General features: G+C 43.7%; 1 protein-coding gene across 3 annotated transcripts in view; it reads right to left on the bottom strand.

Annotated features, from left to right (window-relative positions):
- snx5 (sorting nexin 5) overlaps positions 1–23,948 on the bottom strand; it is a 46,709-nt gene extending 22,761 nt beyond the window's left edge. The window contains exons 1-3 of one of the 3 annotated variants that reach the window (XM_067989251.1): positions 23,900–23,948; positions 23,757–23,804; positions 5,865–5,963 (exon numbers count right to left, since the gene is read on the bottom strand). In XM_067989251.1, the coding sequence (XP_067845352.1) occupies positions 5,865–5,963; positions 23,757–23,795 (138 nt within the window). In that variant the 5' untranslated portion in view covers positions 23,796–23,804; positions 23,900–23,948. Of the gene's footprint in view, positions 1–687; positions 920–5,864; positions 5,964–23,756; positions 23,805–23,899 lie in introns of those variants that run through there. The other 2 variants (XM_067989252.1, XM_067989253.1) reach the window with 2 other exon arrangements.
- Positions 23,949–24,059: the final 111 nt, after the last annotated feature.

The raw sequence follows: 24,059 nt of genomic DNA, 5'->3' as shown, positions 1-24,059 counted from the left end.
GCAGATAGTTGTATTATAACTATGATACTGTTGAATGTAATGTTGAAGACAGCTGTAGTGCAACTCTGTTGTAAGTCAATCTATTAAAGTTGCTATTTTATAACCACTCGGGCTAGAATCAAGCAGAAGTTATCGTTGATGGATTCACAATCCATAGTTACCACAGTAACGGAGAAATCCGCTAACAGTTTTAGAGCAGAATTTTTTTTTTTTTTTTTATAAAAAGTGTCCAATTTGGATTCCGTACAGCTGAATCTCCAGAATCAGTGACTTGTTATAACATGGTGCAGGCTTTGAGAGGGATGCCTATATTTCAACTGCGTGTTGCCGCAAGTTGGCAGATAGCTTTGGCAATGGTTTCTTTATCTATCAACGTCTTGGACGTCTCCAAAGCCTTTGACGGGCCCTGGCATCAAGCACTTCAAAATCATCAGTGTCCTCTTACATGCCAAGAATTTATTTCTCTGTCTCTCTCGAAGACTCCCAACTCTCCACCACTCAGACTTGAATGCATCGCCCAGATCTGGGAACGGTCTTCTGACCCCTCCTTGTGCACTCCGACAAGATACAAGAAAAAGCTTGTCATCTGATAGGCAATCCTTCTCTCACCACTGGCCTCCTAAGCCCTCACACAGTCACAATCTTAGGTCTCTAAGAGAATAGTATTGTGGTCATTGCTTCTCTGACCTTTCCCCTCTCGCTCTTCCTTCGCTCCAAATATGCTGCTGTACCTCCTCCCTGCGGTCTCGTCATTTGATCACAACTCAAGTCTCGAGCTCAGTTCCCAGAACTATGAAACTGTGGAATGTGGTCTTCCCTTCCTCCTACAATCTAGGTGTCACTTCAGTCACTACTTCTTAATTGATCTGATCGTCAGTCATTTTTTTCAACCTTGGTAGATATTATCCTGTACTGTGAACTGGGAGAGGTGGTGGGGGGAGGGGGGGGGGCAAGGGAGGGAGGGAGGGGAGAGAGAAAGAGAAATAAACAATATTGGAGTTATTTTTACCACAGTCATCACAAACATTTATCTTGAGAAAATTAATTCTCAATACCTTCCTTAAATGTCAACAATCCGCAAAGAACTTTTCAAAAGCATTGTCCCTTTTAAGCCATTTACAAAATGTGCACAGTTTATGCCCGAATCATCATTTCACATTTTGCCACTAATGAACTGTACTCCTTGATCTGTTGTGTTTATCAGACCAGTTGAAAGCATATGTCTTCAAGGAAGGGTTTGGTCAACATCTGCACTTTTGAGATTTGAGATTAGAGCTAGCAGATGGAAGGAAGTCTGGAAATTAGCAACAGTGGCAGTTTCCACCCCCCCCCCGCCCTACCCCGCTCCACTTCAAAAGCAACAAGAGATAGTGACTCCAGGCTCAGTCCTATTATGGTTATTTCACAGTGTATCAAGATGTGTATCATATGACTAAAAAAGTAGCTTTTAATGATGGTGTTTTGGGGTGGGAATATGTGGCCACACACAAAATGGAAAGAAAGGGATAGTGACATTAAACACAGATGACATCAAACATTGTGAAAAATAATTTAGCAGCAAAGATATCAAATGAGCTGGAGAGACGAACAGTAAAAAGAAAACACTGTACAGAAAGAACAGAACTAGATTAAGTCAAGAGAATCGGACACCAGATAGAATGAAGCCAAGAAATTTTAAAGATAAAGTATAAAGAAATAAATATAAAAGCAAGACTTATCACAAATTTAATGTATCTATTCATGAGAGTTAATGCAGAAAGTAATTTGGAATACTTTTGGTGGTAGAGAGAAAGTGGGGATAGGCAGAAGGTAAAACTATAGTGATAATTGTCATTGATGGTCCATCTATGGGTACGGCAGCATAGTGGTTATATTACTGGACTAGTAATCCAGAGGCCTGGGCTAATAATCCATAGTCATCAGTTCAAATCCCGCTACAGCAGCTGGGGAATTTAAATTCAATTAATTAAATAAAATCTGGAATTAAAATACTAGTATCAGTAATGGTGGCCATGAAACTACCGGATTGTCGTAAAAACCCATCTTGTTCACTAATGTCTTTTAGGGAAGGAAACCTGCCATCCTTACCTGGTCTGGCCTATATGTGATGCCAGACCCACAGCAATGTGGTTGATTCTTAATTGCCCTCTGAAATGGCCTAGCAAGCCACTCAGTTGTAAAATCTCACTTAAAAAAAGTCATAAGAATAAAACCGGATGGACCACTAGGCACCGGACACAACAATGGCAAACCAAGCCCAGTCGACCCTGCAAAGTCCTCCTCACTAACATCTGGGGACTTGTGCCAAAATTGGGAGAGCTGTCCCACAGACTAGTCAAGCAACAGCCTGACATAGCCATACTCTCAGAATCATACCTTTCAGCCAACGTCCCAGACTCTTCCATCATTCCACACCAGAGGCGCCGGTACAGTGATATACAGTCACGAGGGAGTGGCCTTGGGAGTCCTCAACATTGACTCTGGACCCCATGAAATCTCATGGCGTCAGGTTAAACATGGGCAAGGAAACCCCCTGCTGATTACCACCTACCGCCCTCCCTCAGCTGATGAATCAGTCCTCCTCCATGTTGAACACCACTTGAAGGAAGCACTGAGGGTAGCAAGAACACAGAATGTACTCTGGGTGGGGGACTTCAATGTCCATCACCAAGAGTGGCTCGGTAGCACCACTACTGACTGAGCTGGCCGAGTCCTGAAGGATGTAGCTGCCAGACTGGGCCTGCGGCAGATGGTGAGCGAACCAACACAAGGGAGTGCTTACTTGACCTCGTCCTCACCAATCTACCAGTCACAGATGCATCTGTCCATGACAGTATTGGTAGGAGCGACCACCGCACAGTGCTTGTGGAGACAAAGTCCCGTCTTCGCACTGAGGATACTATCCAACGTGTTGTGTGGCACTATCACCGTGCTAAATGGGATTGATTCAGAACAGATGTAGCAACTCAAAACTGGGCATCCATGAGGTGCTGTGGGCCATCAGCAGCAGCAGAATTATATTCCAGCACAATCTGTAACCTCATGGCCTGGCATATTCCTCACTCTACCATTACCAACAAGCCAGAGGATCAATCCTGGTTCAATGAGGAGTGCAGAAGAGCATGCCAGGAGCAGCACCAAGCATGCGTAAAAATGAGGTGCCAACCTGGTGAAACGACAACTCAGGATTACATGCATGCTAAACAGTGGAAGCAATTTGTTAGACAGAGCTAAGCGATTCCACAACCAACGGATCAGATCAAAGCGCTGCAGTCCTGCCACATCCAGACGTGAATGGTGGTGGTCAATTAAACAACTAACGGGAGGAAGAGGCTCTGTAAACATCCCCATCCTCAATGATGGCTGAGTCCAGCACGTGAGTGCAAAAGACAAGGCTGAAGCATTTGCAATCAGCCAGAAGTGCCAAGTGGATGATCCATCTCGGCCTCCTCCCGATATCCCCATCATCGCAGAAATCAGTCTTCAACCAATTCGATTCACTCCACGTGATATCAAGAAACTGCTGAGTGCACTGGATACAGCAAAGGCTATGGGCCCTGACAACATCCCAGCTGTAGTGCTGAAGACTTGTGCTCCAGAACTAGCTGCGCCTCTAGCCAAGCTGTTCCAGTACAGCTACAACACTGGCATCTACCAGACAATGTGGAAAATTGCCCAGATACGTTCTGTCCACAAAAAGCAGGACAAATCCAATCCAGCCAATTACCGCCCCATCAGTCTACACTCAATCATCAGCAAAGTGATGGAAGGTGTCGTTGACAGTGCTATTAGACGGCACTTACTCACCAATAACCTGCTCACCGATGCTCAGTTTGGGTTCCGCCAGGACCACTCGGCTCCAGAGCTCATTACACCCTTGGTCCAAACATGGACAAAAAGAGCTGAATTCCAGAGGTGAGGTGAGAGTGATTGCCCTTGACATCAAGGCAGCATTTGACAGAGTGTGGCACCACAGAACCCTGGTAAAATTGAAGTCAATGGGAATCAGGGGGAAAACTCTCCAGTGGCTGGAGTCATACCTAGCACAAAGGAAGATGGTAGCGGTCGTTGGAGGCCAATCTCAGCCCCAGGACATTGCTGCAGGAGTTCCTCGGGGCAGTGTCCTTGGCCCAACCATCTTCAGCTGCTTTATCAATAACCTTCCCTCCATCATAAGGTCAGAAATGGGGATGTTCGCTGATGATTGCACAGTGCTCAGTTCCACTTGCAACCCCTCAAATAATGATGCAGTCCGAGTCCGCATGCAGCAAGACCTGGGTAAGATCCAGGCTTGGGCTGACAAGTGGCAAGTAACATTCACGCCAGACAAGTGCCAGGCAATGACCATCTTCCCTTGTCATTCAACGGCATTACCATTGCCGAATCCCCCACTATCAACATCCTGGGGGTCACCATTGACCAGAAACTTAACTGGACCAGCCATATAAATACTGTGACTACAAGAGCAGGTCAGAGGCTGGGTATTCTGCAGCGAGTGACTCACCTTCTGACTCCCCAAAGCCTTTCCACCATCTACAAGGCACAAGTCAGGGGTGTGATGGAATACTCTCCACTTGCCTGGATGAGTGCAGCTCCAACAACACTCAAGAAGCTTGACACCACCCAGGATAAAGCAGCCTGCTTGATTGGCACCCCATCCATCACCCTAAACATTCGCTCCCTGGCTTCAGTGTGTACCATCCACAGGATGCACTGCAGCAACTCGCCAAGGCTTCTTTGACAGCACCTCCCAAACCCGCAACCTCTACCACCTAGAAGGGCAAGAACAACAGGCACATTGGAACAACATCACCTGCACATTCCCCTCCAAGTCACACACCATCCCGACTTGGAAATATATCGCCGTTCCTTCATCGTCGCTGGGTCAAAACCCTGGAACTCCCTTCCTAACAGCACTGTGTGAGAACCTTCACCACACGGACTGCAGCAGTTCAAGGCGGAGGCTCACCACCACCTTCTCCTCAAGGGCAATTAGGGATGGGCAATAAATGCTGGCCTCACCAGCGACGCCCACATCCCATGAACAAATTTTTAAAAATTAATGAAGTATTTGCACAATTGATAGGTTCAGTATATAATGCAATGCATATTTGAAGGAACTAAAGACTCACTGAACATGGTGTGGAGACCCCAAGGTAACCCTGCGAGTTTCTACCGTACCAAATGCCAAGATGAAAACCTTTTAGTTTCTCTGCCCATAGCTCTCCTCTGGCATTGCACCAGTTAACATGCTGTGAACACTGTTTTATAAGGACATAGCGTAATGCACAATGTATTATTCTCCCGCTAAGGTGAAAGCGTCCCTACAAGGCCACAAAGCCTAAATACCGGGCAAATTCACAGTTTGGCAGCTTTTCAGACTCTAAATCACAACACTGGTTTGCTCGTTTCCTTCTTAAAAAAAGTATGATGGTGAGGTCACTGAGGTCACAAACATTCTGGCTCCTGTGTCAAGTTAACGCCCTGGTTTCTACTTGTCATTTTGAAGTGCAGTGCAGAATTTGGAGTGTGACAGTGAAAGTATAACAGACTGCAAACGCCCACTAAACGGACCATTTTGTCATAGATAGATAGCTTTATGGATTTTAAGTCATTAATTGTTAGCATTAATAAAAATTTTGAAGAGCTACTCCCCCCTCCCCCCCAACCCAAAGTATTATAGGGCTGAAAACAATCTACAAATTGTAAACTGTATTCTCTACTCAAATTATAAGATTTACTTTATGAAAGTTTTGGACACACATTGCAAGGTTAAAAATAATTGGCTGCAATCTATTACGGTGGCTTCCATTGGTGGAAGCTAGACATATTTCATGCTTCATATTGTGTACAGGGAGACCTACCTTGGTGTGAACTGTGAACTTAACTTTCTCTCTCTCACTGAGAGCATCGGGAATATCAACCAGCACCGAGGACTCTCCCTCCATGGATACTGAAGCTAGCTGAAAATCAAAAGGAAACATCTACTTTTAGCACAATGCAAGTTAATATATGGTAGTGTAGGATCTTATAATTCACATCATCGGGATTACCAAATGGTAATTTAATGACTTAGCACCTTTCATATGAAAAGTAGTATGCGGATACTTTTTTTTTGCTGTCACGGCAATGTTAAATATCCTCTAAATCATAGACAATTACATATTACATAGAATGTACAGCACAGGAACAGGCAATCAAACAAACTGGCACCGAGCCACATAAGGATATTTTAGGACGGTGGAGGTAGGTTTTAAGGAGTGTCAGAGGTTTGGGGAAGGAATTCCAGAGCTTAGGGCCTGGACAGCTGAAGACACAGCCGCCAATGGCGAAGGGAGTGGGGGATGCGTGAGGCCAGAGTATCCTATAGAACCACTGCGCTTCGTCATGCCAGCCAACCTTGTGGGCACAGTGATATGGCCAATTCAGTGCAAACTTAGAGTGGTGGACAGTTTTGTGAAGTGGATGCCAATCCGTGAGAAACTGCATTGAGACTGACCAAATTAAATTCATGGAGGATCCTTACAACCAGAGAAATGGGAAATATTTTCATCCCATCAGTTGGACTCGAACCCAGAAACCGAAGGGAAAGAACAAACCCACTTCAGTACCTAGTCCCCAGAGGTGATACCTTCAATGGCAAGGACAGTAGTAGTTACCCATTCACAGAACAAGGGATTATTTACAGATAAAATACGCACAGAATCAAAAAGACGGGCAAAGTACTAAATAGCACAAGTACTTAAAGAAAACTAGAATCAGTCACGGGGGTTAATGTACCATTGCCAGTAATTGCAAGGGATTCAAGCTTCTTTGGATAAATCAAATCAACTGAGTGTCTTTCTTCCTTAGCAATCTGTAATCTCAAGTGTAACCTTTGGAATAAAACATTACACGTAGAATTTGCGAACCTCAAGTACCGAGGGCGTTTGCTTGCATTCTCATCAGAATTGATGACTAAATTACCACAGCTAGGACATCTGTCCCAAGGAACCACTGATTTAAATCCATTTAAATTGAAGCAGTATCAGTCTTCATCCGTGGGTAGCTGATGGCCTACAACAGCTGTTTATTTCCCCTCTTACGGACTATTTTCATACATTGCCACAACTGGAGATATCCATCCGGTCAAAAGCCGAACCTATTAAAGTTTTAAATATTCTCCCCGCTACCAAAGGGAATCCTTTATCAACAGGTTTCTGAACAGCAACCCTGTTTGGTATCCCATCCACTATTTTATATCTGCACTAGGCTTCTTGAAACTATAAAAACAAAGGACAGAAACTCCAATTTTTGTCACAAACCAGTTCTTTTTCCCACCCCAGTTGAGTCAACCTAGCAGCCTGGCACGTGAACAGCAAAACTCACCCAAACTAAGCAAACCCTGAGATTCAACATGTACCAATTTGTACCACCTTCTTGGACTAGCAGATCCCCATTTTTCAAACGGTCCCTGCTATAGAATAGGACACCACTCACATTAAACAGGCCAGCTTCTTGGCCTTCAGAACACATTACAGCCTTTGTTTCACTAACAGGGGACCTGATTTATTCAGCAAGGCACAAGGCTAAAGGTTAACTTGCTGAAACAATACACCACCCATTGTAAAAAAAGTACAAACACCACTATATTCCACAATGAAAAATATTCTCTTCAGCAATGGAGAGAGAGGGGACATAGTACTCCTCCTTTCCCCTCCCCTTTAATTTGGTATTGCTCATGGTAGAGTATTCAATATCAGGATTGTAATTACATATAATTCTCAAGTAAAGTCACACTCCAACTACTCTACCAGGGCCACCATTTTGCTTGTGAATAGGATGACCACTACAACTACATCCCCACCATAGCAAGACCCGCTACCCAATCTGTACATGATGCAACAAATGCAGTGGACTCATCATGTCTTCAACAAGCCTGAGACTGGAACAGCTGAGATTTTTACTATTTAAAACAAAAAGGCAAAAAGAAAATGGTTTGCAATAATATAGTGCCTTTCATGACCTCAGGACGTCCCAAAGCGTTTTACCACCACTGAAGTAATTTTAAAGTGTAGTCACTGTTGTAATGTAGGAAACGTGGCAGCTAATTTGCGCACAGCAAGGACCCACAAACAACAATGTGATAATGACCAGATAATCTATTTTAGTCATGTTGGCTTAGGAATAAATATCAGCCAGGACACCAGGAAGAACTCTTCTGCTCTTTTCGAATAGTGGCATGGGATCTTTTACGCCACGAGAGGACAGACGGGGCCTCGATTTAACGTCTTATCTGAAAGGCGGCACCTCTGACAGTGCAGCACTGGCGTGCTGGTCTGGATTATGTGCTCAAGTCTAAAGAAAATATAGAAAGTACCTTCAAGAGGTCCAATTAAATCTACATTAAAATAAGAGGGTCATTGCCCAGTAGATACAAAGCCTCATCTCAATTCAAGAAACTACTAGGGTGGATGGTGTGCAAAACAGAAACATCACACTTGAGCAGGAGAAGCTTTTCTGAAGTTGGACACATTGTTGGGGCAGGGAGGTTCACTCTGCTTCTTGTCTTACAGTACTGGACCTGCGAGCACATCTTGAAAACACAGTGTCTGAATTGGAAAATGTACCACACCCTCCATTGCCAACATACTTCCTCTTAACTGACATACAAATAAGGTACACCTTTAAGCAACATTAAAAAAAAAATCCAGCTTTAGATTTTAAGAAAAAAAATACCTGATGGAATTCAAGTAGTAGTTTTTTTTGCCCCCAATACGTCTTTGCGGATTGCTTTTCCCGTCTCACCCGTCCAAAAAGATCCTCAGCTAGTTACACCACCTACTATCCCCCCCACTTCTCTTTATCCCCAAGACCCAAGTCTTTGCTCCACAACCAGGAGACAAAATAAGACAAATAGGGCCACAGTACAAAAAAAGGTTAAGATGTCTAAAAATGTTAAAAAGACAAATCTAAAGGCACTGTATCTGAATGCACAAAGCATTCGTAATAAGGTAGATAAATTAACAGCGCAAATAGATGTAAACGGAAATGATATAATTGTGATTACGGAGACATGGCTGCATGGTGATCAAGGCTGGGAGCTGAATATCCAAGGGTATTCGATATTTAGGAAGGACAGGCAAAAAGGAAAAAGGAGGTGGGGTGGTGTTGTTAGTAAAGGATGAAGCCAGAGCAATAGTGAGAAAAGATATTGGCTCAGAATCAGTCTGGGTGGAGTTAAGAAGCACCATGGGGCAGAAAACATTGGCGGGAGTTGTCTATAGGCCTCCAAACAGCAGTGGTGATATAGGGGATAGGATCAAACAGGAAATTAGAGATGCGTGTAACAAGGGTACTACAGTAATCATAGGTGACTTTAATCTGTATATAGACTGGTCAAACCAAATTAGCAATAATACTGTGGAGGATGAATTCCTGGAGTGTGTAAGGGATGGTTTTTTAGACCAGTACATTAAGGAGCCAACCAGAGAACAGGCTATCCTAGATTGGGTATTATGCAAGGAGAAGGGGTTAATTAATAATCTTGTTGTGTGGGGTCCTTTAGGGAAGAGTGACCATAACAGGGTAGAATTCTTCATTAAGATGGAAAGTGATGTAGTCCAATCCGAAACTAGGGTCCTAAATCTAAACAAAGGAAACTATGAAGGTATGAGGAGTGAGTTGGTTATGATAGATTGGGAAGCTTCATTAAAAGGCATGAGGGTGGATAGGCAATGGCTAACATTTAAGGAACAAATGCATGAATTGCAACAATTATAAGTTCCTTTCTGGTGCAAAAACACAAAAGGAAATGCAGCCCAACCATGGTTAACAAAAGAAATTAAGGATAGTATTAGATCCAAAGAGGAGTCATATAAAGTTGCCAGAAAAAGTAGCAAGCCTGAGGATTGGGAGCAGTTTAGAATTCAGCAAAAAAGGACCAAGAGATTGATTACGAGGGGAAAAATAGAGTATGAGAGTAAACTTGCAAGGAACATAAAAGCGGACTGTAAAAGCTTCTACAAGTATGTAAAAAGAAAAAGATTAGTGAAGACAAATGTAGGTCCCTTACAGTCAAACGGAAGAATTTATAATGGGGAACAGGGAAATGGCAGAGCAATTGAACAAATACTTTGTGTCCTCTTCTGTGAAGACAGAACCAAATAACTTCCCAGAAATGCTAGGGAACTAAGGGACTAGTGAGAAGGAGGAATTAAAGGAAATTAGTATTAGTAAAGAGTGCTGGAGAAATTAATGGGACTGAAAGCCAATAAATCCCCAGGACCTGATAATCTGCATCCCAGAGTACAAAAAGAGGTAGCCATGGAAATAGTGGATGCATTAGTTGTCATCTTCCAAACTTCTATAGATTATGGAATAGTTCCTGCAGATCGGAGGGTGGCAAATGCAACCCCACTATTTAAAAAAAAGAGAAAACAGGGAACTACAGACCGGTTAGCCTAATTTCAGTAGTAGGGAAAATGCTAGAGTCTATTATAAAGGATGTGATAACAGGACACTTGGAAAATATCAACGGGATTAGACAAAGTCAACATGGATTTATGAAAGGGAAATCATGTTTGACATACCTACTGGAGTTTTTGTGAGGATGTAACTGGTAGAATAGATAAGGGAGAACCAGTGGATGTGGTTTATTTGGATTTTCAGAAGGCCTTTGATAAAGTCCCACATAAGAGGTTAGTGTGCAAAATTAAAGAACATGGGATTAGTGGTAATATAGTGGCATGGATTGAAAATTGACTGACAGGAAACAGAGAGTAGGAATAAATGGATCTTTTTCGGGGTGGCGGTCAGTAACTTGTGGGGTACTGCAGGGATCAGTGCTTGGGCAGCAGCTGGTCACAATACATATCAATGATTTGGATGAGGGAACCAAATGTAATATTTCCAAGTTTGCTGACGACACAAAACAAGGTGGGATTGTGAGTTGTAAGGAGGATGCAAAGAGGCTTCAAGGTGATTTAGATAAGTTGAGTGAGTGGGCAAATACATGGCAGATGCAGTATAATGTGGATAAATGTGAAGTTATCTACTTCAGCAGGAAAAACAAAGGCAGAGTATTATTTAAATGGTGATAGATTGGGGAATGTTGATGTACGAAAGGGACCTGGGTGTCCTCGTACACCAGTCACTGAAAGCAAACATGCAGGTACAGCAAGCAGTTAGGAAGGCAAATGGTATGTTGGCCTTCATTGCAAGAGGATTTGAGTACAGGAGCAAGGATGTCTTACTGCAGTTATACATGGCCTTGGTGAGACCACACCTGGAGTATTGTGTGTAGTTTTGGTCTCCTTACCTAAGGAAGCATATACTTGCCATAGAGGAAGGTCAGCGAAGGTTCACCAGACAGATTCCTGGGATGGCAGGACTGTCGTATGAGGAGAGACTCGGCCTGTATTCACTCGAGTTTAGAAGAATGAGGGGATCTCATTGAAACATAAAATTCTGACAGACTGGATGCAGGGAGGATGTTTCCCCTGGCTGGGGGGGGGGGGGGGGGGGTCCAGAACGAGGGGTCACAGTCTCAGGGTACGGGGCAGGACATTTAGGACTGAGATGAGGAGAAATTTCTTCATTCAGGCAGCGGTGAACCTGTGGAATTCTCTACCACAGAAGGCTGTGCAGGCCAAGTCACTGAATATATTTAAGAAGGAGCTCGATAGATTTCTAGACACAAAAGGCATCAAGGGTTTTTTTTTATTCATTCACGGGATGTGGGCGTCGCTGGCGAGGCTAGCATTTATTGCCCATCCCTAATTGCCCTAGAGAAGGTGGTGGTGAGCAGCCTTCTTGAACTGCTGCAGTCCGTGTGGTAAAGGTTCTCCCACAGTGCTGTTAGGAAGGGAGTTCCAGGATTTTGACCCTGCGATGATGAAGGAACGGCGATATATTTCCAAGTCAGGATGGTGTGTGACTTGGAGGGGAATGTGCAGGTGGTGGTGTTCCCATGTGCCTGCTGCCCTTGTCCTTCTAGGTGGTAGAGGTCACGGGTTTGGTAGGTGCTGTCGAAGAAGCCTTAGCGAATTGCTCCAGTGCATCCTGTGGATGGCACACACTGCAGCCACAGTGCATCGGTGGTGAAGGGAGTGAATGTTGAGGGTGGTGGATGGGGTACCAATCAAGCAGGCTGCTTTATCTTGGATGGTGTCGAGCTTCTTGAGTATTGTTGGAGCTGCACTCATCCAGGCAAGTGGAGAGTATTCCATCACACTCCTGACTTGTGCCTTGTAGATGGTGGAACGGCTTTGGGGAGTCAGGAGGTGAGTCACTCGCCGCAAAATACCAAGCCTCTGACCTGCTCTTGTAGCCACAGTATTTATATGGCTGGTCCAGTTAAGTTTCTGGTCAATGGTAACCTCCAGGATGTTGATGGTGGGGGATTCGGCAATGATAATGCCGTTGAATGTCAAGGGGAGGTGGTTAGACTCTCTCGTTGGAGATGGTCATTGCCTGGCACGAATGTTACTTGCCACTTATCAGTCCAAGTCTGGATGTTGTCCAGGTCTTGTTGAATGCGGGCACGGACTGCTTCATTATCTGAGGGGTTGTAAATGGAACTGAACACTGTGCAATCATCAGCAAACATCCCCTTTTCTGACCTTATGATGGAGGGAAGATCATTGATGAAGCAGCTGAAGATGGTTGGGCTGCCCTGAGGAACTCCTGCAATGTCCTGGGGCTGAGATGATTGGCCTCCAACAACCACGACCATCTTCTTTTGTGCTAGGTATGACTCCAGCCACGGGAGAGTTTCTCCCCCCCCCCCCGATTCCCACTGACTTCAATTTTACCAGGGCTCCTTGGTGCCACACTCAGTCAAATGCTGCCTTGATGTCAAGGGCAGTCTCTCTCATCTCACCTCTGGAATTCAGCTCTTTTGTCCATGTTTGGACCAAGGGTGTAATGAGGTCTGGAGCAGAGTGGTCCTGGCAGAACCCAAACTGAGCATCGGTGAGCAGGTTATTGGTAAGTGCCCCTTGATAGCACTGTCGACGGCACCTTCCATCACTTTGCTGATGATTGAGAGTAGACTGATGGAGTGGTAATTGGCCGGATTGGATTTGTCTTGCTTTTTGTGGACAGGACATACCTGGCAATTTTCCACATTGTCGGGTAGATGCCAGTGTTGTAGCTGTACTGGAACAGCTTGGCTAGAGGCGCAGCTAGTTCTGGAGCACAAGTCTTCAGCACTACAGCTAGGATGTTGTCGGGGCCCCATAGCCTTTGCTGTATCCAGTGCACTCAGCCGTTTCTTGATATCACGTGGAGTGAATCGAATTGGCTGAAGACTGGCTTCTGTGATGGTGGGGATATCGGGAGGAGGCCGAGATGGATCATCCACTCGGCACTTCTGGCTGGGTATGGGGAGAGAGCGGGAATATGGTATTGCAATAGAGAATCAGCCATGATCATACTGAATGGCGGAGCAGGCTCGAAGGGCCGAATGGCCTACTCTGCTCCTATTTTCTATGAGGCTTTATAATTAGAACATGAAATAATTGCTGTATAATCTGACATCACTTATGTTCTCCACCCTATCACAGACCTTTTGTTCTTTCCTCACATGCACACACACACTTTTCCCCCTGGCTCTGTACTTGTTTAAAAGCTGTTCATCGCTAAGAATTTCCAGTTCTGATGAAAGGTCATCAACCTGAAATATTAACTCAGTTTCTCTCTCCACAGATGCTGCCAAGCCTGCTGAGTGTTTCCAGCATTTTTGGGTTTTTATATGGCAATTATCTTTGGTTTACATTTTAAGTTTTTGCAGTGCACTTTTAATGATTTTACTCTTAATATAATGTTTTCTAAGAATGTTGGATTCAGTGAGCACTACCCCATTATACCCCCCGCCACCCCAACCACATACAGCAGGCGTGTTTGTGCTAACGCGGTTTGCCTGTTATATGCAATGGCCGGTGTAACAGGGTAGTGCTACAAGAATGTTGGATTCAATGTAAACCTTAAATTAAGAGTAAAATCACAGTGTACTGTAGAAAAATGGAAAGAATTTAGATGTTTCTTGATAATAAAAAAAAATTTCAAGATTCTTTTCAGTTGAGATGGATGAGAGAGCGGCATTCTAAAGTTGGCTTATAATACGAGCACAAAATCTAGGCTGACACCCTGCAGTACTGAGGGAGTGCTGCTCTGTCAGAGACACCGCCTTTCGGATGAGACGTTAAACCGAGGCCCCTCAGGTGGATGCAAAATATCCCATGGCACTATTTCGGAGAAGAGCAGAGGAGCTCTCCCTGGTATCCTGGCCAATATTTGTCCCTCAACCAACATCACTGAAACAGATCATCTGGTCATTATCTCATTGCTGTTTATGATCACTTGGCGTGCAAATTGGCTGCCGCGTTTCCTATACTTCAAAAGTACTTAATTGCCTGTAGCGCGCTTTGGGATGCCCAAAGATCATGAAAGGCGCTACATAAATGAAAGTTCTCTCGTTTTGAGCTTGTTAGGAGGTTTAGTCAATGCGTATTATTTATGGTTCCCTCACTAACAAGAGAAGCTGCATAAAACACACTCGCAAGACCATGTCACTTGCTGCAAAGCACCAGTTGCTTTTAATGCTCCACTCTGCACATTACATGTCGTTAACGACACCCTCAGTAGCAGAGCAACCACATAAAACACACTAGCAATAATACATTACTCATTTGAACAGGTTTCTTGTACAATTCCCAATGATCCTACCACCAAGGGATCTCACTTCTTCCAAGGGATTTGCTCTTGGGTCAGATGGTACCCTGACTGGGTTTGTTCTACAGCTTTGATACAAAGTGAAATGGTCTCACACTAATGCCACAGTTGCAATGTAAATGCAACCTCAAGTTGGACTCCTCTCAAAGGCAGAACTCATCTCCACACTGTCAAGTGCAGGTGGGAATTATTAGGAGTCCCACAGACCGAGGCCGGCACTTGGTGATTTCATCTGTTGACGTGCCTCAGTCTAAGCATTAGATAACTCCTTCACTGAACAACCATTTAAACAACCCAAATACCTAATCAGGACAGAAACATTTCAGCTGCTGAGATTACAGCGCATGAAGCACTATTTGTGTGAAATATATAGATTTTTTTTTAAAACGCACATCAGTTTTTCATGAGTACTTCACTCATACAGTATCACAGGTGAGTAAGCAGCTGTTTCTGCCCGAAATAAAGAGGACTTTAGATGCTAAAGCAAATGGCTCTAATGGTTATCACGCTTTAGCCTATATAAACGGCTGTCAGTTTTAAAAGTGGTGGGGACCGCATAAAAGATGGATTTAGTTTTAATTATAACATTATTCGTCCCTTTATTAGTCCACAGCAATAACACTAATATGCTTTCATATTTCAGAGTTTTATCACATGGTCAAGCTCCCAGGTATGCACTGAACTGATGATGGCTGAAAGTTGCATTAACAAATCCACAGAGTTTTTTTTAATGCAGGAGACTAGAAACTAAAATCTAAACTTAAAAAACTTTGGTTTAAAAGCTTTTTTAAAAAAAACATGTTGCAGAAGGATTCAGAATAATCAACTACACCAAGCTAGTTCCACTTGAGGCTGTTTTAGGATCCACAAGTTCACTTTGTAAACAGAATGAATTTGTATTTTTATAGCAACTCATCACATCCTCAGGATGTCCCAAAGCATGTTACAACCAGTGAATTACTTTTGAAGTCTAGTCACGATTGGCCTTCAGGCAAACACAGCAACCAATTTATACACAGCAAGGCCCCACAAACAGCAAATGAATCAATTAATGACCAGTTAATCTGTTTTTGGTGGTGATGAATAAGGATCGACCAGGACACGGAGTGAACTCCTGGCACCTCTTCAAACAGGGCCAGAGGTTTTTTTTAAAAAAATATCCACCTGAACAGGCAGACAGGGTCTTGGTTTAACATCTTATCCAAAAGATGGCATCTCACAATGCAGCACTCCCTCACTACTGTGCTGAACTGTCAACCTAGATCATGCAGATTTGAACCTACAGCCTTCTGATTCAGAGAGTATGTCACCAACTGAGCCAAGCTGACATTTAGCTTGGATACTTCTCAGAACTAGTATAATTCATTAACAGTAACGTAGCATTTGTAACAAAATGAATGAATTGACAGCTCAAATAGAAATAAATATCTACGATCTGATAGCCATTACAGGGACATGGCTGGAACCTGAATATTCAAGGGTACTTGACATTTCAGAAGGACAGGAAGCTAGGAAAAGGTGGAAGGGTAGCGCTGTTAATTAAGGATGACATGAGTATAATAGGGAGAGAAATTACCTAAGATCTAAAGACAAAGATGTAGAATCAGTTTGGGTAGAGACAAGAAATAGTAATGGCAAGAAGTCACTTGTGGGAGTAGTTTATAAGCCCCTTAAGAGTAACCACACTGTAGGACAGGGTATTTAGGAAGAAATAATGGGGGCTTGTGAGAAAGGAACAGCGATAATCATGGGTGATTTTAAATCTACATATAAATTGGAAGAATCTGATTGGCAAAGGTAGCCTGGAAGATGAGTTCAAAGAGTGCTTTCGGGACAGTTTCTTAGAGCAGCCCGTTCTAGAGTCAGACAACAGGGGATTCTAGATCTGGTAATGTGTAATGAGACAGGATTATTGACTGACCTCATTGTAGAGAAGCCTCTAGGTAGCAGTGATCACAATTTGATTGAATTTTGCATTCAGTTTGAGGGAGAGAAGAGTAGGTCCAAAACTAGTGTTTTAAACTTAAATAAGGGCAATTACGAGGGCATGAAGACAGAGCTGGATAAAGTGAACTGGGAACTTAGGTTAAGGGATAGGTCAATAAATGTCTGCCACTGCATCTCTAATGAGATATTTCAGAACACTTAGCAAAGATACATTCCAGTGAGAAAGAAAGACTCTAAGGGAAGGACGGACCATCCGTGGCTAACTAAGGAAGTTAAAGATAGTATCAAATTGAAAGAAAAAGCATACAATTCCATGAAGATTAGTGGCAGGTCAGAAGATTGGACAGAATATTAAAAACAGCAAAGAATGACTGAAAGAATAATGAGGGAGAAATTAGAGTACGAGAGAAAGCTAACTAGAAATATAAACAGATAGTAAGAGTTTCTACAGGTATTTATAAAGGAAAAGAGTAAGTAAAGTGAGTGTTGGTCCTCTAGAGAGTCTGGGGAATTAATAATGGAGAATAAGGAACCGGGATAGATTCAGAACAGATCTAGCAGCTCAAAACTGGACATCCATGAGGCGCTGTGGGCCATCAGCAGCAGCAGAATTGTATTCCAGCACAATCTATAACCTCATGGCCCGGCATATTCCTCACTCTACCATTACCAACAAGCCAGGGGATTAACCCTGGTTCAATGAGGAGTGTAGAAGAGCATGCCTGGAACAGCACCAGGCATATCTAATAATGAGATGCCAACCTGGTGAAGCTACAACACAGGACTACATGAATGCTAAACAGCAGAAGCAACATGCTATAGACAGAGCTAAGCGATTCCACAACCAACGGATCAGATCAAAGTTCTGCAGTCCCGCCACACCCAGTCGTGAATGGTGGTGGACGATTAAACAACTAACGGGAGGAGGAGGCTCTGTAAACATCCCCATTCTCAATGATGGCAGTGTCCAATACGTGAGTGCAAAAGACAAGGCTGAAGCATTTGCAACCATCTTCAGCCAGAAGTGCCGAGTGGATGATCCATCTCGGCCTCCTCCCGATATCCCCATCATCACAGAAGCTAGTCTTCAGCCAATTCGATTCACTCCACGTGATATCAAGAAACGGCTGAGTGCACTGGATACAGCAAAGGCTATGGGCCCCGACAACATCCCGGCTGTAGTGCTGAAGGCTTGTGCTTCAGAAGTAGCCGCGCCTCTAGCCAAACTGTTCCAGTACAGATACAACATTGGCTTCTACCCAACAATGTGGAAAATTGCCCAGGTATGTCCTGTCCACAAAACGCAGGACAAATCCAATCCGGCCAATTACCGCCCCAGCAGTCTACTCTCAATCATCAGCAAAGTGATGGAAGATGTCGTCGACAATGCCATCAGACGTCACTTACTCACCAATAAGCTGCTCACTGATGCTCAGTTTGGGTTCTGCCAGGACCACTCGGCTCCAGACCTCATTACAGCCTTGGTCCAAACATGGACAAAAGAGCTGAATTCCAGGAGGTAAGGAGAGAGTGACTGCCCTTGACATCAAGGCAGCATTTGACCGAGTGTGGCACCAAAGAGACCTAGTAAAATTGAAGTCAATGGGAATCGGGGGAAAACTCTCCAGTGGCTAGAGCCATACCTAGCACAAAGGAAGATGGTAGTGATTGTTGGAGGCCAATCATCTCAGCCCCAGGACATTGCTGCAGGAATAATAAGACCATAAGAGATAGGAGCAGGAGTACGCCAATCAGCCCCTCGAGCCTGCTCCGCCATTCAATGAGATCATGGCTGATCTGATTTTTACCTCAACTCCACTTTCCCGCCTTTTCTCCATATCCTTTGACTCCCTTGCTGATCAAAAATTTGTCTAACTCAGCCTTGAATGTATTCAATGACTCAGCCTCCACAGCTTTTTGGGGTAGAGAATTCCAAAGATTCACGACGCTCTGGGAGAAGAAATTCCTCCTCATTTCTGTCTTAAACGGGCAACCCCTTATTCTGAAACTATGACCCCAGCTTTAGATTCGCCCATGAGGGGCAACATCCTCTCAGCATCTACCCTATCGAGTCCCCTCAGAATCTTTGTACGTTTTAATAAGATCTCCTCTCATTCTTCTAAACTCCACTAAGTATATATCCAACCTGTTCAATCTTTCCTCATAAGACAACCCTTCCATACCCGGAATCAACCTAGTGAACCTTCTCTGAACTGCCTCCAATGCAAGTATCTCCTTCCTCAAATAAGGGCACCAGAACTGTACGCAGTACTCCAGGTGTGCTCCCACCAGCACCCTGTAGCATGACTTCCCTGCTTTTATACTCCATCCCCCTAGAAATAAAGGCCAATATTCCGTTTGCCTTCCGGATTACCTGCTGCACCTGTATGTTGTCTTTTTGTGTTTCATGTACGAGGACACCCAGATCCCTCTGTACCACAGCAGTTTGTAGTATTTCTCCATTCAAATAATATTTTGCTTTTTTATTTTTCCTCCCAAAGTGGATGACTTCACATTTTCCTACAGTATATTCCAACTGCCAAATTTTTGCCCATTCACTTAACCCGTCAATATCCCTTTGCAGACACTTTGTGTCCTCATCGCAACTTGCTTTTCAACCTATCTTTGTACCAGCAGCAAATTTGGCCACAAGACACTCTGTTCCTTCATCCAAGTCACTGATATATATTGTAAATAGTTGAGGCCCCAGCACGGAGCCCTGCAGCACCCCACTAGTTACAGATTGCCATTTTGAAAATGACCCTTTTATCCCTACTCTTTGTTTTCTGTTAGTTAGCCAATCCTCTATCCATGCCAATATATTACCCCCAACACCATGAGCTCTTTTCTTGTGCAGTAATTTTTTTTACGTGGCACCTTATCGAATGCCTTTTGGAAATCCAAATATACTGCATCCAGCCTCAGGGCAGTGTCCTAGGCCCAACCATCTTCAGCTGCTTCATCAATGACCTTCCCTCCATCATAAGGTCAGAAATGGGGATGTTCGCTGATGATTGCACAGTGTTCAGTTCCATTCGCAACCCCTCATATAATGAAGCAGTCCGTGCCTGCACACAGCAAGACCTGGACAACATCCAGGCTCGGGCTGATAAGTGGCAAGTAACATTCGCGCCAGAAAAGTGCCAGGCAATGACCATCCCCAACAAGAGAGTGTCTAACCACCGCCCTCTGACATTCGATGATATTACCATTGCCGAACCTCCCACCATCAATATCCTGGGCATCACCATTGACCAGAAACTTAACTGGACCAGCCACATAAATACTGTGGCTACAAGAGCAGGTCAGAGGCTGGGTATTCTGCGGCGAGTGACTCACCTCCTGACTCCCGAAAGCCTTTCCACCATCTGCAAGAACAAGTCTGGGGTGTGATGGAATACTCTCCTCTTGCCTGGATGAGTGCAGCTCCAACAATATTCAAGAAGCGCGACACCATCTAGGACAAGGCAGCCCACATGACTGGCACCCTATCCACCACCCTAAACGTTCACTCCCTTCACCACCAGCGCACCGTGGCTGCAGTGTGTACCATCTGCAGGATGCACTGCAGCAACTCGCTAAGGCTTCTTCGACAGCACCTCCCAAACCAGTGACCTCTACCACCTAGAAGGACAAGGGCAGCAGACACATGGGAACATCACCACCTGCACATTCCCCTCCAAGTCACACACCATCCCGACTTGGAAATATATCGCCGTTCCTTCATCGTCACTGGGAAAAATTCCTGGAACTCCCTACCCAACAGCATTGTGGGAGAACCTTCACCACATGGACTGCAGTGGTTCTAGAAGGCGGCTCACCACCAGCTTCTCAAGGGCAATTAGGGATGGGCAATAAATGCTGGCCTTGCCAGCAATGCCCACATCCCATGAACGAATAAAAAAAATGGCAGATGAATTGAACAAATATTTTGCGTCCGTCTTCACTGTAGAGGATACAAATAACATGCCAGAAATAGTTATGAATCAATGGGTGAAAGGGAGGAGAAACTTAAAACATTTACAAATCACCAGGGAAAGGGTTCCGAAAAAGTTATTAGAACTAAAAGCTAACAAATCTCCAGGTCCTGACAGACTTCATCCTAGGGTCTTAAAAGAAGTGACTGCAGAGATAGTAGATGTATTGATGTTAATTTTCCAAAATTCCCCAGATTCTGGAAAGGTCCCATCAGATTGGAAAATAGCAAATGTAACTCTTCTATTCAAGAAAGGAGGGAGACTGAAAGCAGGAAACTACAGGCCAGTTAGCTTAACATCGGTCATACGGAAAATGCTAGAATCTATTAAGGAGGTTATAGCAGGGCACTTAGAAAATCTCAATGCAATCAGGCAGAGTCAACACGGCTTTGTGAAAGGGAAATCGTGTTTGACTAATTTATTAGAGTTCTTTGAGGAAGTAACAAGCAACATGGATAAAGGGGATCCTGTGGATGTGGTGTACTTGGATTTCCAGAAGGCTTTTGACAAGGTGCCACATCAAAGGCTACTACACAAAATAAGAGCTCATGGTGTAGAGGGTAACATATTAGCATGGATAAAGGATTGGTTAGCTAACAGGAAACAGAGGGTAGGCATAAATGGGTCATTTTCAGGTTGGCAAGATGTAACGAGTGGAGCGCCACAGGGATCAGTGCTGGGGCCACAACTATTTACAATCTATATCAATGACTTGGATGAAGGGACCGAATGTGTGGTTGCTAAATTTGCTGATGACACAAAAGGTAGGTAGGAAAGTAAGTTGTGAAGAGGACATAAGAAGTCTGCAAAGGGATATAAATAGTTTGTGAGTGGGCAAACATTTGGCAGATGGAATATAATATGGGAAAATGTGAATTTGTCCACTTTGGCAGGAGGAATAGAAAAGCAGTATATTATCTGTAGAGATTAGAGGGGGATTTGGGTATCCTAGTACATGAATCACAAAAACTTAGTATGCAGGTACAGCAAGTGATTAGAAAGGCAAATTGAATGTTGTCATTTATTGCAAGGGGAATGGACTAGAAAAGTAGAGATGTTTTGCTACAGTTGTACAGGCATTGGTGAGACCACATCTAGAATACTGTTTGCAGTTTTGGTCTCATTTAAGAAAGGACATAATTGCTTTAGAGGTGGTTCAGAGAACATTCACTCGACTGATTCCTGGGATGAGGGGGTTATCTTATGAGGAAAGGTTGGACAAGTTGGGCCTGTATACATTGGAGTTTAGAAGAATGAGAGGTGATCTTATTGAAACATATAAGATCCTGAGGGGACTTGAAGGGGTAGATGCTGAGAGGATGTTTCCCCTTGTGGGAGACACTAGAACTAGCGGACACAGTTTAAAAATAAGGTGCCTCCCATTTAAGACGGAGATGAGAAGAATTTTTTTCTCCGAGGGTCATGAGTCTGTGGAACTCCCTTCCCCAGAAAGCGGTGGAGGCAGGGTCATTGAATATTTTTAAGACCGAGTTAGATAGATTCCTGATTAACAAGGGAGTCAAAGGTTATAGTAGGTAGACGGGAAAGTAGGGTTGAGGTCATAATCCGATCAGCCACGATCTTATCAAATGGCAGAGCAGGCTCGAGGGGCCGAATGGCCTACTCCTGCTCTTAATCCGTATGTTCATTCATGAGCAAGGGTAATTTTGGGGGCTGGGGGAGAATAAGGCAAAAGAGAAAAAGAATGGAGGAAAAACACTCCCTCAAGAATCATAGAATCTTACAGCACAGAAGACAGCCATTCAGCCCATCATGTCCATATTGGCTCTTTGAAAGGGCTATCCAATTAATTTCACTCCTGCATTCTTTCCCCATAGCCCTGCAAAATTTTCCTGTTTCAAGTGTCTATCCAATTCCCTATTGAATCTGCTTCCACCACCCTTTCAGGTAGTGCATTTTAGATTGTAACTACTCAATGTGTAAAAAGAAATTCTCAACTGCCTTCAGTTCTTTAGCCAATTATCTTAAAGTAGAGAAATAATCTTAAAATTAACTGCACATACTTTTAAAACTGGGAAATTTGAGATATATTTAAGAAATTAAACTAATAGTTCATATACACTCCAAGTTTAGGATTGGTGCAAAGCATTTTTTGCTCTGCACAAACACTAAACTGGTGTAGTGTCATGTAAGCCCCATGTTAAGGCCCCAAACTGTCTCTGAAGTCATAGCAACTGAGACTCTGGATTCAGGCTGCATTTTTACACTATTGCTGCAGCAAAACTACATCATACTGACACTACAGTAAATGCAGAGTGAAGTGTTAATACTAGTACATTTGAAAGTAATATAACTACATTATATAAAGCATTTTAGACTACAAAAATCACATACTGAAGTAGTATTAAGGTCACAAATATACCTAAATGCTCATTGACACAAAAGGGACTTATTTCTGGGTTTACAAATCAGAAGTGAACAATGCTTCTTTACTGTATTTTAGTTACAAGCCATAGCAAAGGGAAAAGTCAAGAAAATTGAGCTTAGCTGCACTCCATTCAAATGAGTACAGCCCAGTCGTTTCAAAATATGTGAGCATTGAAAATTATTGTTTGCAAGTGACCACATTTCAAAGTAGTTCATCGGCTGTAAAGCGCTTTGGGGTGTCTTGAGGTCTTGGAAGGCATTGTATAAATGCAAGTCTTTCTCAAAAAAAATACTACTGTTACTTCTTTTGAACTGGAAGTGGAGGGAGGGGAGAGGGTGGGAGGAGATGATGGAGACAGAAAACAAATCCAGAGTCGAACTGCAAAGCAATGCAACAATAAATCAAAAACTCAGCCAGATCGCCAGTGCTAAAAACACCGCAACGAGTTCTCAAACCCGGAGTTGTGCAACGCAACTCCTCATATCTGCTACAAAGAGCCAGTTTTTTATTTAACAGAACTGCAAACAAAAGCAGAAGTGCAATAACACATGATTCTCTCCATTAAAAATACCCAACACACACACACCCAGAAACATGCAGATACACCATATTTAGGTTGTTGCCACTTGGGACTGGGAGCAATTTACACCAAAACCCATAGCTTGCAGCAAAAGCTTTGAACAAACAGGAAACAGCCAAGTGACTGCTCTTCAAACCACTCCTCATACCTTATTACACTCACTCAGGTCAGTAGGACTGTCAGACATTGCTCCCTCCTACAAAAGAAAAATATTAACGTTAAAAGAGACGACTCTCTTTTCCCCTGCCTGCACTCGTCTGCGTGGAACGAAGTTAACTCAATCCCACTGACCTCAACTCCCAACGTTCTCCTTGCGAGGTGCTCTGTCTGCTCAACGGTCCCGCCTTTACCACTTTTCCATTGGTGCAGCGGCTGCGCGCCTCACCGTGTTACTGCGCTGCTATTGGCCCTTAGCCCGTGTCAATCAATCAACGGGGGTGGAGGCAAAAGC

This window comes from Heptranchias perlo, chromosome 8 (genome assembly GCF_035084215.1).
Source record: "Heptranchias perlo isolate sHepPer1 chromosome 8, sHepPer1.hap1, whole genome shotgun sequence".
Taxonomy (NCBI): Eukaryota; Metazoa; Chordata; class Chondrichthyes; order Hexanchiformes; family Hexanchidae; genus Heptranchias; species Heptranchias perlo.
Note: the sequence above shows the minus strand (reverse complement) of the source record. Positions and strands in the feature narration are given on the sequence as shown.